Source organism: Triturus cristatus, chromosome 10, assembly GCF_964204655.1.
Source record: "Triturus cristatus chromosome 10, aTriCri1.1, whole genome shotgun sequence".
Taxonomy (NCBI): Eukaryota; Metazoa; Chordata; class Amphibia; order Caudata; family Salamandridae; genus Triturus; species Triturus cristatus.
The window spans coordinates 215,752,778-215,767,297 of record NC_140593.1 but is presented as its reverse complement, the minus strand read 5'-3'; the positions used below and the strand labels follow the sequence as shown (position 1 = coordinate 215,767,297).

Sequence of the window (14,520 nt, the reverse complement as noted above, 5' to 3'; positions counted from 1 at the left end):
CTGGATTGATGTGGTGGACACTTTAAACCCTCAACGAGAACTTCTGTAAGATGATCCAGAAGCTTTCTGAAGTTAGGGAATATTTTGGTAAAAACCTCCACAGGGTGACCGACTCGACATCGAGAGTCAAGCCGGCGACCTTCGACAGCACCGCAATCTGGATTTCAGGTTCATCCCACTGAAATATTCAGACTACAATGATTTGACCGGGGCCTCACAGAAAACCAAGCCAAAGACATTGACGTGAATCCTCCCTGAAGAGGATTCTCACTCAATGTCGAGAGAGAAAGCTCCAGAAAAGTTCCTAACTGCAAGGTAAAATTTGGACAGGCTTCTTCCACTTAGTGTAACCGATGAGGGCTCCATTGCTGTCGGCCTCAAATTTTGCCTTTGCCCAGGTCAAACGCGATCAGATTTCCAAATTTGGCACTATGGGTTTTTAAGCACTAGAAAGTGTTTATTCTTCAAAAATTCATATCTCTGGTTCCCTATATTGGATTTTTGTTGTTTGGTGTCTTTTTGTTCTCAAGAATATAATCAATTTTTATATATTGGTATTGGATTTTTACTGTGTGTTGTGTCTCACTTAATTATTGGTGTTTTAAAATGCTTTACACACCTGACTACTAAGTTAAGCCTGCCTGCTCGCAGACAGCTACCAAGGGATCAGTTTATTAAGATCCTAACTGAACCTTTTATTGTGTTTGTGGTCTTATTAATAGTGGCAAGTCGCTACTTATCACTACTAATAAACCCCTTTCCAACACCTTTAGAGTGCAACAAGATATTGATAGGAGCTCTGTACCATAACCAATAGGTAGTAGTGGATGCGCTAAGAAAACCATATTGTATGGGTGCGTATAAGACAAAAGTTGCACAAGAATCTATATGAACTGTTAAAAAATAATAAAAACCTCAGACAGTGAAGGTGTTAAATATGTGACAGGTGAAATTCTGTTCATGGAAATAATTTTCCAAGAGTTGGGTGTTCTGGCAATGAACATTTGAACAAAGGAACTTAACTGTAGCAAGTTATTACAGATGAGGGGGTGATTTACCATTCTTATGGAAAGAATGCAGTAATGTGAAAAGCCTTCATGTTTTAATGCATTTATTTCAGGTTGCCACGTGTTATGTAGATAGTCATTTTTTTATAAATATATAAAACTATTCAGTAAAGTACTTTAAGGAATTTCAAAGGGGTGGAATCACCCAGCTGGCATTTTATCATCAATGTTTCCAAGTGCATGCCGTTTTTTGAAGTAAGCACTGAAAATCTCTTGGCACATGGTTGAAGCTATTTGGCTTCATCAGCAGAGAGCAGTCTTTAGGTTAGGCAGGGTAATTAAAACACTGCCTTTAGTTCCTTCAGTGAGTTGCCTCTCAGTCACAAGAGCTTCCCTAGCGGATCCACAAATTCAAGGGAGAGTGAACAAACTACCGGTATTTTAGCACCATCCTTCCCAAGTGCATTATGGCATATGCAGTTCTTTGAAGCATTTGTACTACTAGCTGAAATTATCCTTCATCCAATTTATGGAAGTGATTTACAAAACGAGGGTGGGGCTACTGAAATTGCACCTGCCACTTCAAGTGGGTAGTAGAACAAACAGCTACAGTGGTGCTCAGATCCAGAGGTTCAGCCTCTTAAACCTCTGCAAAGGGACACCACTCCCCAATCTATTTTGGAACGAATGATCAGCACTCACCATACATTATTTTTCAAGATAGATACAAATTTCGTATGATATAAGTTACATAGTGCACTGACTCCATCCAAGTTTGTTTATTTAAAAATGAGTTCCTTTATCGATATTGTTCTTATTCCTTTTTTTTATAAATTTGAATTTGTAGAAAAAAACATAAGAAGAATATGAATAAATTAACTCGTTTTTATATAAACAAACTTGGATGGAGTCTGTGCACTATGTAACTTAGATCATATGAAATTTGTGGCTATCTCAAAGAAAATGTATGGCGAGTGCTGATCATTCGTTCAAAAATCCAATTTATGGGTAACCAGTGCTGTACATTTCTGGACATGAGTTTCAAGATATTTCAGAGCTGTAATTTGTTTTCAGGGATGCTTAACATGCTGCTTTCAGTTGCTCATGCCAGGAACTTTTCTATGCTCAGGCGTATCCTATATGTTTGACAGCCGCAAGTGCTAATTGAGGATAAAGCCCCAATTTCAAGAGGATGGAAGGATGCTGCTGCATTTTAGTCATATAACAGAAGGAAGACCTTGCGTATAACAAATTCAACTATATATTTCCATAAAAATGACCAACAGATTAGTTAGTTGATGTTAGACCTGGGGGTCGCTAGTTGGCCGAGGTAGGTACCTTAGTCCTAACAGGGACCCTTGCTTCCACGTCAGGAAAAGGAAGGACACCTTCTGAGATAGCCCCCGCTCACCCCCTTGATAGCTTGGCACGAGCAGCCAGGCTTATCTTCAAGGCAAGTGTGTAAAGTATTTGCAACCACGCTCTCAGCAACCCAATGATGACACCACAAATGGACTCCACACGAGTTTCATAAAAACAAGTATAAATTTATATAAAAAGATATACAATTAGACCACATGATATAAATCCAACATATGCGTATTGGTACTATTCCTTCCAACCGGTTGATAGGCCAGCCAGCCCTTGTAAGTTCTGGCGATATTAATAAGCAATTCTAAATGATGCACTGCAGTCCTAACACAATGCTATGCAGTTCGTAATGCAAGAATCAGGCACTTTGCAATGTACAAATAATGCAGTTCATTATGCAACAATCAAGCACTTTGCAATGTAAAATAATGCAGTTCGTTATGCAACAATCAAGCAGTTCATAATGTCAAAATAATGCAATGCGTAACGCAACAATCAGGTAGATCGTTATGCAACCTATCGCAATGCGTAATTCAACAATCAGGTAGTTCGTTATTCAAAAATTGTGCAATGCTTAATGCAACAATCAGGCAGTTTGTAATGCAGAAATAATGCAATGTGTAATGCAGCAATCAGGCAGTTCATAATGCAGAAATAATGCAATGCGTAATGCAACAATCAGGTAGTTTGTAATGCAGAAATGATGCAATGCGTAATACACTAATCAGGTAGTTCGTAATGCAGAAATAATGCAATGCGTAATACACTCCAGCACCAATCACAGTGCTTTGGGAGGTCTCTCCACCACTCGTACTGACTTATGGTCACCTTCTGTCAACAGATGCCCCCACACAGGTATGGTGTAAACCAAAGTGCAGCTCCGCACTCCAGCCCCGGTACTGCCACTCCTTGGCAAGTACGGGCTGCGATACGAGCCGAAGCAGAGGCTCACGCTGGAAGAATGGGAGAGGCCGAGAGCGTCTCTCTCTGAGCCCGCACCCCGCCCCAGGCGGCAACACACGTTACCTGGGGCGTGCAACCTCACTCTCCTCTCCCCTTCCCGCGAATTGGGCCTCCGATGCAATCCTTGTGGATTCCGGTCAGTGGAACTCAAGCCCTCCCTCGACAGGGTTGTTTCAAGGTCCCGCTCTTGCAACGGCAGGCTCGGGCCGACGGCTCAGCTCCTCTGGGTCTGCCGGTCCGGGTCGCTGGTGCTACGAAGATCTCAGGCTGCAACAGGCCACATGCACACAGCGTGCTGAGACTTACTTGAGCTCCAGGTGTGCATGATCACAAGGCACTCCTCACGAAGGTCTCAGGCTGCACGAAGCACACGCACACAGCGTCTCTGAGACTCACTTGAACTCCGGGTGCACGATAACAGGGCAATCCTCACGAAGGTCTCAGGCTGTACAAAGCACACGCACACAGCATCGCTGAGACTCACTTGGATTCCGGGTGTGCATGATAACAGGGCAATCCTCATGAAGGTCTAAGGTTGCACAAAGCACACGCACACAGTGTCGATGAGACTCACTTGGATTCCAGTGCACACGATCACAGGACAATTCTCACAAAGGGCTCAGGCTGCAAAAAGCACACGCTCACAGCGTCACTGAGACTCTCCTGGAAATGTTTGTGTTCCTGAGTTTCCGCATCTGGGAGGCAGCTCGCCTCTGGCCCTTGGGGATCAGTTACTACTGGACACAGCACACAGCAAAGTCCTTTCAAGCAGGGGGACACAGCACACAGCAAAGTCCCTTTAGCCTCTCCTTGGTTAAAACAGCAAACTGCAGGCCTGCCCCAGAACACACAGCAAGGGTCAGTCCTTTCCTTCAGTCTCTTCCTTGGCAGAGGTTTCTCTTGACCACAAAGTAGGTTCAATCCTTTTCAGTCTTGATCAATCCATTTCTCTAAAGTTCAGGGGGTTCAGCTCTCATAGTTATACCCCTAAATGTCTTTGAAGTCTTTGTGTTCAAGGGGATACTGATCCCTGTTCAAACCAGTTCTGGGTGCCTCCCTGCCAGTGACACCTTCTTCCTTTGATTAGTGGGGGTCTGGATTCTCAATCACTCAGCAGGAGATGGGACCATTGTTTTATGGCAGCAACCCAGACCTCTTGACCTCTAGCGCTACTCCTCCCCCCTACACTTCAGATGCAGGTCAGCCTGTTGCTGTCTCATCTCCTCCCCTGGGTCAAGACATTCCCCAGATCCTATCACTTTCAAATTCAGACAATCAATCCACAACCAGGCAGAGACACACAGAAATGTTAGAGCACAAAAACCCAGCCACGTCTAAAAGAGGGGTTTCTAAACACACAATGCAAGAACCCCCTACATAAAAAGATGTTATTACATTGTGAGTTCAGCCATACTAAACTTCACTTCGCCTAAACCTTTGGGAAGATAGGCTGGAAAACATTTTACACAGCCTTCCCATTCTATACTATGGGCAAGAAGGCCTTTCAACAGTGAAAAATGAATTGGAGATTATTTCACTGTCAGGACATGGTACACACCTTAGTACATGTCCTACCTTTCACATGCACTGCACCCTGCCCAGGGGGTACCCTGGACCTACCATAGGGGTGTCTGATGTGCAGAGAAAGGGAAGGGTAAGGCCTGGCAAGTGGGTGCACTTGTCAGGACAACATGGCAGTTTAACAAACTGCGCGCAGGCACTGCAATGGCAGGCCTGAGTTGTCTCTTTAAGGCTACCTGTGTGGGTGGCACAATGAGTGCTGCATGCCCACTAGTGGCATTTGCATTACCAGCCCTGGTACACATAGTGCACTTTACTAGGGACTTTACTAGTAAGGCAAACATACCAATCATGGACAACCAATTACCATTACACTTTACACAGGGAGCACTTTGACACTGATCAGCAGTGGCAAAGCGCCGAAAGCATCTAAGTTGGCAATACCATGTCAGTAAAAAGGTCTAGGGGGAAAGCTAAAAGTTTAAGGAACTTTAGCCAAAAAGGGCCAAGTCCAACAGTTGATCATATTAATTTCTTTCAATTCTTTAAGTTCAATAGTTCATTAAGCAGCATATATACATATAGAAGAACATGCTATATAGTGGCAAAGTCATTCTGTGCCCTGGGCACCTAGATTTCTTTGCTGACTGCTACTGGTAACAAATAATGACTGTCCCTGGGCTCTGCCTAACCAGGCTCAGTGCCAGTGCAATGCTGAAAAGACACTTATAATACAATGAAAACGCCTACATAAACTAGGGTACACTATGGGTTAGGGTATCCCTATGATTGGCATGACCCCCCCCTATAAGGCCCTAGTACATCATAGGGTGAGGCGATTGAAACTATCTGTAAGTCTTGAGTATTTAATAGGTGTCAGTACTGGGGGTCTCTAGTTGACAGAGGTAGGTACCTTTCACCAAATAGGGACCCTTGCTTCTAAGTCAGGGGAAGGGGATTACACTCCTGGATAACCCCTGCTCACCCCCTTGGTAGCTTGGCTCGAGCAGATAGGCTTATCTCCGAGGCAGTGTGTTAAGCATTTGTGAACACATACAGTAATACAGTAAAAAAATTACAGATGGACACCACACAGGTTTTATAAAAATAAGTATTCTTTATATAGACTTAACACAAGACCACAAACGACAAAAATCCACAATACTGTACTCAAAATTGACTGAAAGATGATAGAAGTAACTTAGTTCAAGTTGATGGTAAATGCTACACAGTTCTCACAAAAGTACCTGGAAGCGTAACGCAAAATAAACAAAAGGCTCGCAGCATTGGAGATGCGTCGATTCCTTGCTTCGGGGGAGACGATGCGTCACTCCTCAATGGTTACGCAGAGTAGGGGATGTGTCTTGATCCTTACCGGAGAGGAGGTGATGCGTAGATTCTCATACTGTGGCCCGGTTGCGATGCGGCAAGATGGCGCCTCGATGCGATGCGACAATCCAGTGCGATGAGAAAAGATGGCGCCCTTGATGCGATGATGTGAAGACGATGCGTGCATCCCCAGCGGCCGTGCGGCGAACTCTGTACTTTGGAGCCGCGACAGGCCCTGTGACATGCTTCTCCGGTGATGCGACGGCGACCCTTGCGGTGGCAACACGCTTCTCCAGTGATGCGACGCAAACAGCTGCAACGAAGACACGCTTCTCTGGTGATGCGGTGGCGGCACGCTTCTCTGGCGATGCGGCGGCAACAGCTGCGGCGGCTACATTCTTCTTCTCGTTGCATCGCGCTTCCAGCTCCCAGCGAAACGCAGGCTTCTGCAGACAGAATTCCCAGCAAGGAAATTCAGAGGGGAGCTGGTGGTGAAGTCTTTTGTCCCTGAGACTTCAGCAGGAGGCAAGCACAAGTTCAAGCCCTTGGAGTAATATTCTGCCAGATGATGAAAGTCCTTTGAAAGTTCCTTCTCCTCTGCTTGGCACTGAAGACACCACTGTAGGCCCACCCAGCAACACAGCACACTGGCAGAGGGCAGTACAACTCCTACAGCTTCCTTTGGTTCTTCTCCTTGGCAGAGGTGTGTCTTGTTGTTCCAGAAGTGATCTAAAGTCTTGGGGTCTGGGTCCCCATATTTATAGTACTTTTCTCTTTGGTCTCTGAAGGCAGAGAGGCCTGGGCCTAGTCCAAACCAGTTCTGGTTAGTCCTGGAGCACTTTGTCGACAAGACTCATTCTTTCCTTTCACAGTGTAGGCCAGGAACATCAGACACACCACAGGAGGTGGAGCCAGCATTGTGGAGGCAAGGCACAGCCCTATTCAGGTCCAAGGTGCAACTCCTCCCACCCATCTACATGCAGATCACTCTATACAGCCCTGTGCTGACTCACCCTGTCTCCTGGAACCCCCCAGCCTCTGTCACTCAAACTCCAGACACACAATACACAACCTAGCAGAGGCAGGCTTGGACAGTTAGGCAAGAAAATACCTACTTTCTAAAAGTGGTATTTTCAAATACAGAAAGTTAAAACCAACTTCACTAAAAGATGTATTTTATCATTCTGAGTTCAGGCATACTAAACTCGAATTTCTACCATGTTCCCTGGGTCAGTTAGGATTACAGGATGTTATAATCAAACTGCCCATTCTGGCTTATGGGGAACAGGTACCCTTGCAAAAGTGAAAAACGGAAATGGCTGTAATTCACTATTAGGACATGCCACTCACACCAGGGCATGTCCTAACTTATATTTACAATGCACCCTGCCCTTGTGCCTACCTTAGGGGTGTCTGATATGAAGATAAGGGAAGGTTTAGGGACTGGCAAGTGGGTGTACTTGCCAAGTCGACATGGCAGTCAGAGACTGCACATAGCTCTGCAATGGCAGGCCTAAGACACATTTTACAAGCTGCTTCTGTGGGTGGCACAACCAGTGCTGCAAGCCCACCAGCAGCATTTGATTTACAAGCCCTGGGCACACATGGTGCACTCTACTAGGGTCTGACAAGTAAATCAAATAACCCAATCATGGAGTCACCAATCAATAGGTCAATTTAACATAGGGATAGCATATGCACTTTAGCACTGATCAGCAGTGGTAAAGTGCCCAGAGTCATAAAACCAACAAAAACAGGTCAGAGAAAATACAGGAGGAAGGGAAAAAGTTCAGGGATGACCCTGCAAAAAGGGCCAAGTCCAACAATAGGGCATGGCAGTTTAAGGGCCAGCAGCCTTTCTGCAACTTGCATATGTGCACTGCTGACAACTGAGGTCAGTTTAATAGCAGCCCTGTGTTGCAGGACTGCTTTTAGAATGCAAATTGTGCCCAACCTAGATTTTGGTGTTTGGGGCGCTTAAAAAAATAAAACACTACAACGTTTGGTCATATTAGGTACCCCCAGATTCTCCCCTATGTATTCCAGGGGTAGGGTGTGGAGGGGTCAGGTACTTATAAGGAGGATCCTTATAAAATGATTTTTCATATGACCTGGGGTTAGTAAAATTGCACATTTCACTACCCACATTGTATTAAAGTGCTTCTCAAAGGGAGGATCTGCAATCTATTTGAATATGCAGAACCCCTAAAGTCTCCCTCAAGTCTTCCAGGGGTGGGGGACATGTAGATATAGGCAGGGTCCTTATAAACAATATTTTTTAAGCCCTGGTGATGGAGAAATTGCCCAGTTTATTTTCCCCATTGCAGATTCCCAGCCGCATATATTAACATGGCAAGAAGTTATTAAATAATACCTAACATCAAGGAGGTGATAAAAATATTATTCAAGGACATATGGCATTGTGGAATTGATCCTAAAATGTACAGACAAGAAGTCGTAACCCTTTGTTGTCTGTAAACCAAAATGCTGCCCTCTAGTGCTCTGATCTGATTTGCCAGGGTTAAGTGGATTAGACAGGCTGCTCTGATAAGGTGATAAGTAGCCCAGGGGGTCAGGGAGCCATACTGGGTTCTGCTACATAGGAATGCTATGGCAGGGGAAGGGGTAGTTAAACATCTTCTTAAAAGAGAGGAGGAGACAGACAGTGTAAGTCAGGTCCAGTCACAGCCCTACCCTCTGAACACAGCCAGATGACAGGCTTAAGGCAAGAATTTCCAGATGCCAAGGGCAGGGAATATATTTGGATGAGTCATCTTGTAGGCTGGTTTAGTTAGCTCTTCTCTCTCTGCTAAAGATAAAACATATTTCCTATTTTTATAAATAGATGTTGGATTCTTTTTGTGTGTAGTGTCTTAATTATTTACTGAATTTGTGTTTTTATTTGCTTTACATACCTGTCTCTGAAGTTAAGCAGGCCTACTAGCAGCCAAGCTACCAAGGGTTGAGCAAGGGCATCATTTACTGAGACCTATTCTGATCACAGGTTTGTGTTAGTGGCCTTATTGCCAGAGGTAGATGTACATTTACCCCTTCCAATAACCATTTTCCAATATATATACAATAAGAACACTCAAATGACAAAAGTGGACATTAGTGCAAAATCACAACACAACAGCAGTTAAGCAAATAAGAACAATACTGTGGAAAATGTACCCACTGATTTTAAAAAGGGACCAGTTCCAGCATTCTTAAAACGGAATGTGGCAGTATGGGAATGGCATCGGTGCAAACACAAATGAACCGTACAAAAATTGCACAGAGATGGGGAGTAAGTTGGAATGATGTTAGGAAATGAAGAACAAAGATGCCCTTATTGGCCAATAATGTCAGTTTCCTAAATATGATTTTATGCTTCTTTCCCAAGGCTTAGATTGCGTTCACTTGCTCCGACCCTTAGCATCTACAGGGTCTTAACAGCAGTTAGAACCAGTAAATCGTGCATGTAGTACACATATATTTAAATGGGCATCTAAACCTGTAATTGGTCGGTATTTGAAGGGACAAATACTTAATAGCTCCGGTCCTCTCAAATATTCCAAGCAGTCTTTTGGGCACCTTAGATCAAAAGCAGCGGCAGTGAAATCTCCTGCCAAAGTGGATTTCTTAGTAAAATGACATGTATTTGTAAAGCACACATTCACTCAGAAAGGTAACCTGGCACTAAATAACAGCTGTTTATTGTTAGCGAACTCAGTGGTACTCAATTTCATCAATCTGAAGTCGATAAAAGCTGCCTTTGCCCTCCAGGATTTTAACCTGTGACCATAAGGTCAAACACAGGCCCCTACAGTGGACGCATTAGGCCCCTACAGTGGACGCATTAGTCCACTAAGCCACCAGACCTAGCTACTACCTGGAAATACTGGGGCAGATTTACAAGCCCCTTGCGTCACTTTTGCGTCATTTTTAACATGGGAAAGTGACGTAAGGGTCGCGCAAGGGGCTTGTAAATAAGCCCCACTGTCTGCTATTCATCAGCCACAAATGCGCCTCTAGGAGAAACCCCAATATGAAGAGGATGGAAACATGCGGCTGCAATTGCAGCAGCAGTCCTAATTGCTTCATGTTTAAGTAGTAGATAGTGTTTTTTTCGGCTCACATTTGAAGGTTCCACTATAGGTGCAGCCAGCGCTAGACATCTCAGGACAAGTTTCACGCTTTCTTTTTATCATGAGCAAAGAGCAGCCTTAGTTTGCGAGTGTGTCTAACATACGTCGCCCTTCAGGGACAACAGCTCGCTCTGAGAGGAGCCACAGTTTCAAGGGGGTGGTAGCACACTGTTGGTGTTTCGCCAATTCTCCTCTCAAGTGCATTATGGTGTATGGAGTTTGTTAAATTTGGGGGTCTCTAGATGGCAGAGGTAGGTACCTTTGACAAATAGGTACCCTTGCGTCTAGTCAGGGTAAGGGGGTACACTCCTAAAATAACCCCTGCTCACGCCCTTGGTAGCTTGGCACGAGCAGACAGGCTTATCTCAGAGGCAGTGTGTAAAGCATTTGTGAACACATACAGTAATCAAGTGACAACACTACAGTTGGACACCACACAAGTTTTATATAAAAAATAAGTATTCTTTATATAGACATATCACAAGACCACAAACGACAAAAATCCACAATACTGTACTAAAAATGGTAGGATTAGCTTAGTTCTCTTACGATGGTAAATGCAACACTCTTACTTCAATGTACTTTCAAATGCATAACGCAAGACAACGAAAGTGTTGCAAGAACGGTGATGCGTTGAAGATCTGGTGCAAAGAAACAAAGATAGCGCTTTCTTCTTGATGCGACTCGCTTCCCGGTGATGCGGCGGCATCTGCTGCGAGGTTGATCCTCTTCTCCGGTGCTGCGAGTCGCTTTTGCGTTGTGAAGCGACAGCGGCAGTTTGGCGACACGCTTCTTGTTCGTGAGTCGCGATTCCAGCTCCTTGCGAACCGCAGTTCCTCAGAAGGCCCAATATAGCTGCAGGCACTCCCAGAGGATTCTTGGGGAGCTGGTGGTTGAAGTCTGTTGTCCCTGAGACTTCAGCAGGAGGCAAGCTCTCTTCCAACCCTTGGAGATCCTTCACAAGTTGAATAAAGTACATACAAAGTTCCTTTCTCCTTTCTTTGGCAGTCAGGCAACCACTGCAGGCCAATCCCCCAAGCAGCACGTCAGCTTAAGGATATTCTCACCTCAGTTTCGTCTGGTTCCTCCCCTCAGCAAAGGTTTCTTCTTGTTTCCCAAAGTGATCTGAAGTTCTTGGGTTTGGGTCCCAATACTTATACCCAGTTTCTCTTTGTTCTCTGAAGGCAGAGAGGCCTTTGCCTAGCCCTAGTTCAAACCAGTTATGGTCAGTCCTAGAGTACTTTGTTGACAAGACTCCTTCTTTCCTTTCAGAGTGCAGGGCAGAGACATCAGATGCACCACAGGAGATGGAGCCAGCATTGTGGAGGGAAAGCACAGCCCTATTCAGGTCCCAGGTGCAACTCCTCCCACCCATCTACATGGAGATCTCTCTATTCAGCCCTGTGCTGACTCACCCTGTCTCCGGGAATTCCCCAGCCCCCCTCGAATTCCTCAGCCCCTGTCACTCAAACTGCAGACAAGAAATACACAGCCTAGCAGAGGCAGGTTTGGATGGTTAGACAAGACCAACTTAACTAAAATATGTATTGCTAACAATGACCGGGTTTCTCCCCTCGCCCCACTGTTTATATTAGTTTGGTTCGCTAAACGTTGGTATGCACTTATGTGCTTTGGGTGGTAAAGAAACTGATATACTAAAGGATGCTGCTACCAAAACTTTCAAACTGGATTGTTCCTTGAAATTAACGATGAAACATGCGCTCAAGAATACCCAGCACTTGTTGTGCCAAACATATCCTGCCAAACACGTGGGTGGGGGACTATCAACCCTATTGTGGGCTGCATTTACCATAATCCCATGTGGGAGGGGTGCCAGCAGGCAGAGAGTGTTGCCTTCCCCCAACACCCTCACCCCACTACCTAATGTAGTAATGATATTCTTAAAAGAGGGAAAATTGAGTTCCAACCTGATAGTTTGTCCAGCAAGCCACTTCGTAGTTATAAATCAATTTCGGCTTAAGTGTGATTTTTTCTAAAGTGCTATTTCGGTTGTTACATTTTTCGCAGCTTACCTTTGAGGGCGTAATACGAAGTGGAAGCGGTTTTATCTCCCTCGATAACTTCTCTTTCCATGGCTGCGGAATGTCAAAGTCCCCAGGGTCCTGCTTGCCGGAGGAGCTCACCTGCACGGGCACCCACTGCGCTCCACCTGTGCACGCGTGCGATTTCAACAGGGAGTGCAGTGACGGATGTGACGAAGAGCCTGAAAACTGCGGTGAGTATTCAGTTCTTATTTTGCTGTTGAAAAAATTCCATCTAACTTCGTAAGCAACTAATACCTCGAGAACATTGTAGAAATGTAAGCAACGCAACATAGGAATCATATAAGCGCCTCTGTGAGTCCGTAGCGGCAGCTTTTCCATAGATCACCCTGAAATTCGGTAGCTGATGAATCTTAGCCAATTTAGATAATCCAGGAAACCACATTAATGGACCCTGTAGCATCTATAGATAACCATATACATTATTGTGTGTTTAAGCAGGTTGTTGACCAGAGATAAATACATTTACTCTGCTAGCAAGTTGTGTCTTTGCAGATAAATTGTTATAAATTGTGAAAAAACTGTTATCTTAACATAAGTTTCAACTCAGGCCATATCATTAGAGTGCCTGTCAGCCGATCCCTGTTTATCAGCCCAAGCACGGGTCATGCTGGGCCTTGTAGTTTGTAGGCAAGTTTTTCTGTTACACTTTTGGGCCTCCGTTTCCCATGAGACTTTCAGCAACTGGGTCAGTAATCAAAGCAAGCGGTAAGACACCCACATAGCATCGGGGCAGTTTGCATTAAAAATTCTGAGTTTAAGAAAATATCTGGAATATATTGTTCTATGTATCCGCTGGATGGAATCCACTCCAGTGATAAATGTGAAGGGTTAATATCGATGTGTAATGTGTACTATCTAATCCCTTTTGCCAAAAACGCACTATTGTGTTTGCTTGCTGACACCGAGAGTTAGAGGGCCCGTGGACCAAATCTCCCAGCACCCTTAGCAGCAGGAAAAGCCGCCGACGTTCTACCGCTGCGCCGTGAGGCGCTCTTAAGGCCATCAACACTCCCGCAGCGCGGGACGCCTGCTGACACCGGGGGTTAGAGGGCCCATGGACCACATCGCCCAGCAACCTTAGCAGCAGGAAAAGCCGCCGACGCTCTACCGCTGCGCCGTGAGGTGCTCTTAGGGCCATCAACACTCCCACAGCACGGGACGCCTGCTGACACCAGGGGTTAGAGGGCCCGTGGACCACATCGCCAGGCACCGTTAGCAGCAGGAAAAGTCACCGACGCTCTACCGCTGTGCCGTGAGGCGCTCTTAAGGCCATCAACACTGCCGCAGCGCAGGACGTCTGTGGGCGTGCCCGGGCCCGTCTGTGCCCGTCCGCGACAAATCGTGGCAGAGCAGGGCCACCCTATTGGGCCTCAGGAAATTGCATCTGGGCGGCTCTAAGTCGGCTCCGGAACTGGACACTGTATGGAAATGCTCCTTAGAGCTATCTGAGTGCTGGCCCTACTACTACCACACACCACCTAAAAAGTACTGTAAGACGGTGAGACAATTAATGAAATACGATATCTTCTCCAGGCGGCAGTGTGATCATCCCCTTCAAGAGACTGTGTGTTCAAATGATTATAAACCTGGACACTCAGTAAGACAGTAAGCAAGACAGCTTAAAGCCCCAGTTAGGGTTAGGGTAGCCGCCAGCTACTTTTGGAATGCGTATTGAATCATTTACTAATGCTACATTTACTCATACTCAGATGATTAGCACGAGTTGATTGGTTCTCTTTTTAATTTTGCTTTTACAGGTCTTTATAGGTCTCTTTGTAGGTTTTTACTTTTTACCTTTGTGCCCAGCCTTTTTTATTCCTGGCCCTGTGGTCTCATTGTTTGCACTTTGCATGTTTGCACTCATTAAGCACTTTCAGCACTTTCAGCACTTTACTACTGTAATCTTAATACTTTGGCCCTATGGTCTAAGTGTTTGTACTCTGCACTTTGCTCTTAGGCACTTTAAGCACTTTATTTTGCCGACATCCTGTTCTTTGTGGCCAGATAGACCGCAACTCTGCTCACTGTAGAAAACTAACCAGACCTCAGCCTGTTGAATTTGTCTTGTTTTTTTTTTCGAGATATCATTAATTACTAGGATGTCGAAACGCAAATTGCAAAAACGCCCCCAAA

General features: G+C 45.2%; 1 protein-coding gene across 4 annotated transcripts in view; it reads left to right on the top strand.

Annotated features, from left to right (window-relative positions):
- The window catches only part of MALRD1 (MAM and LDL receptor class A domain containing 1), a 2,533,556-nt gene that overhangs the window by 503,533 nt on the left and 2,015,503 nt on the right, over positions 1-14,520 (top strand). For all 4 annotated transcript variants that reach the window (XM_085630825.1, XM_085630827.1, XM_085630826.1 and 1 more), the window contains exon 9: positions 12,350-12,557. In XM_085630825.1, the coding sequence (XP_085486951.1) occupies positions 12,350-12,557 (208 nt within the window). The remainder of the gene's footprint in view (positions 1-12,349; positions 12,558-14,520) is intronic.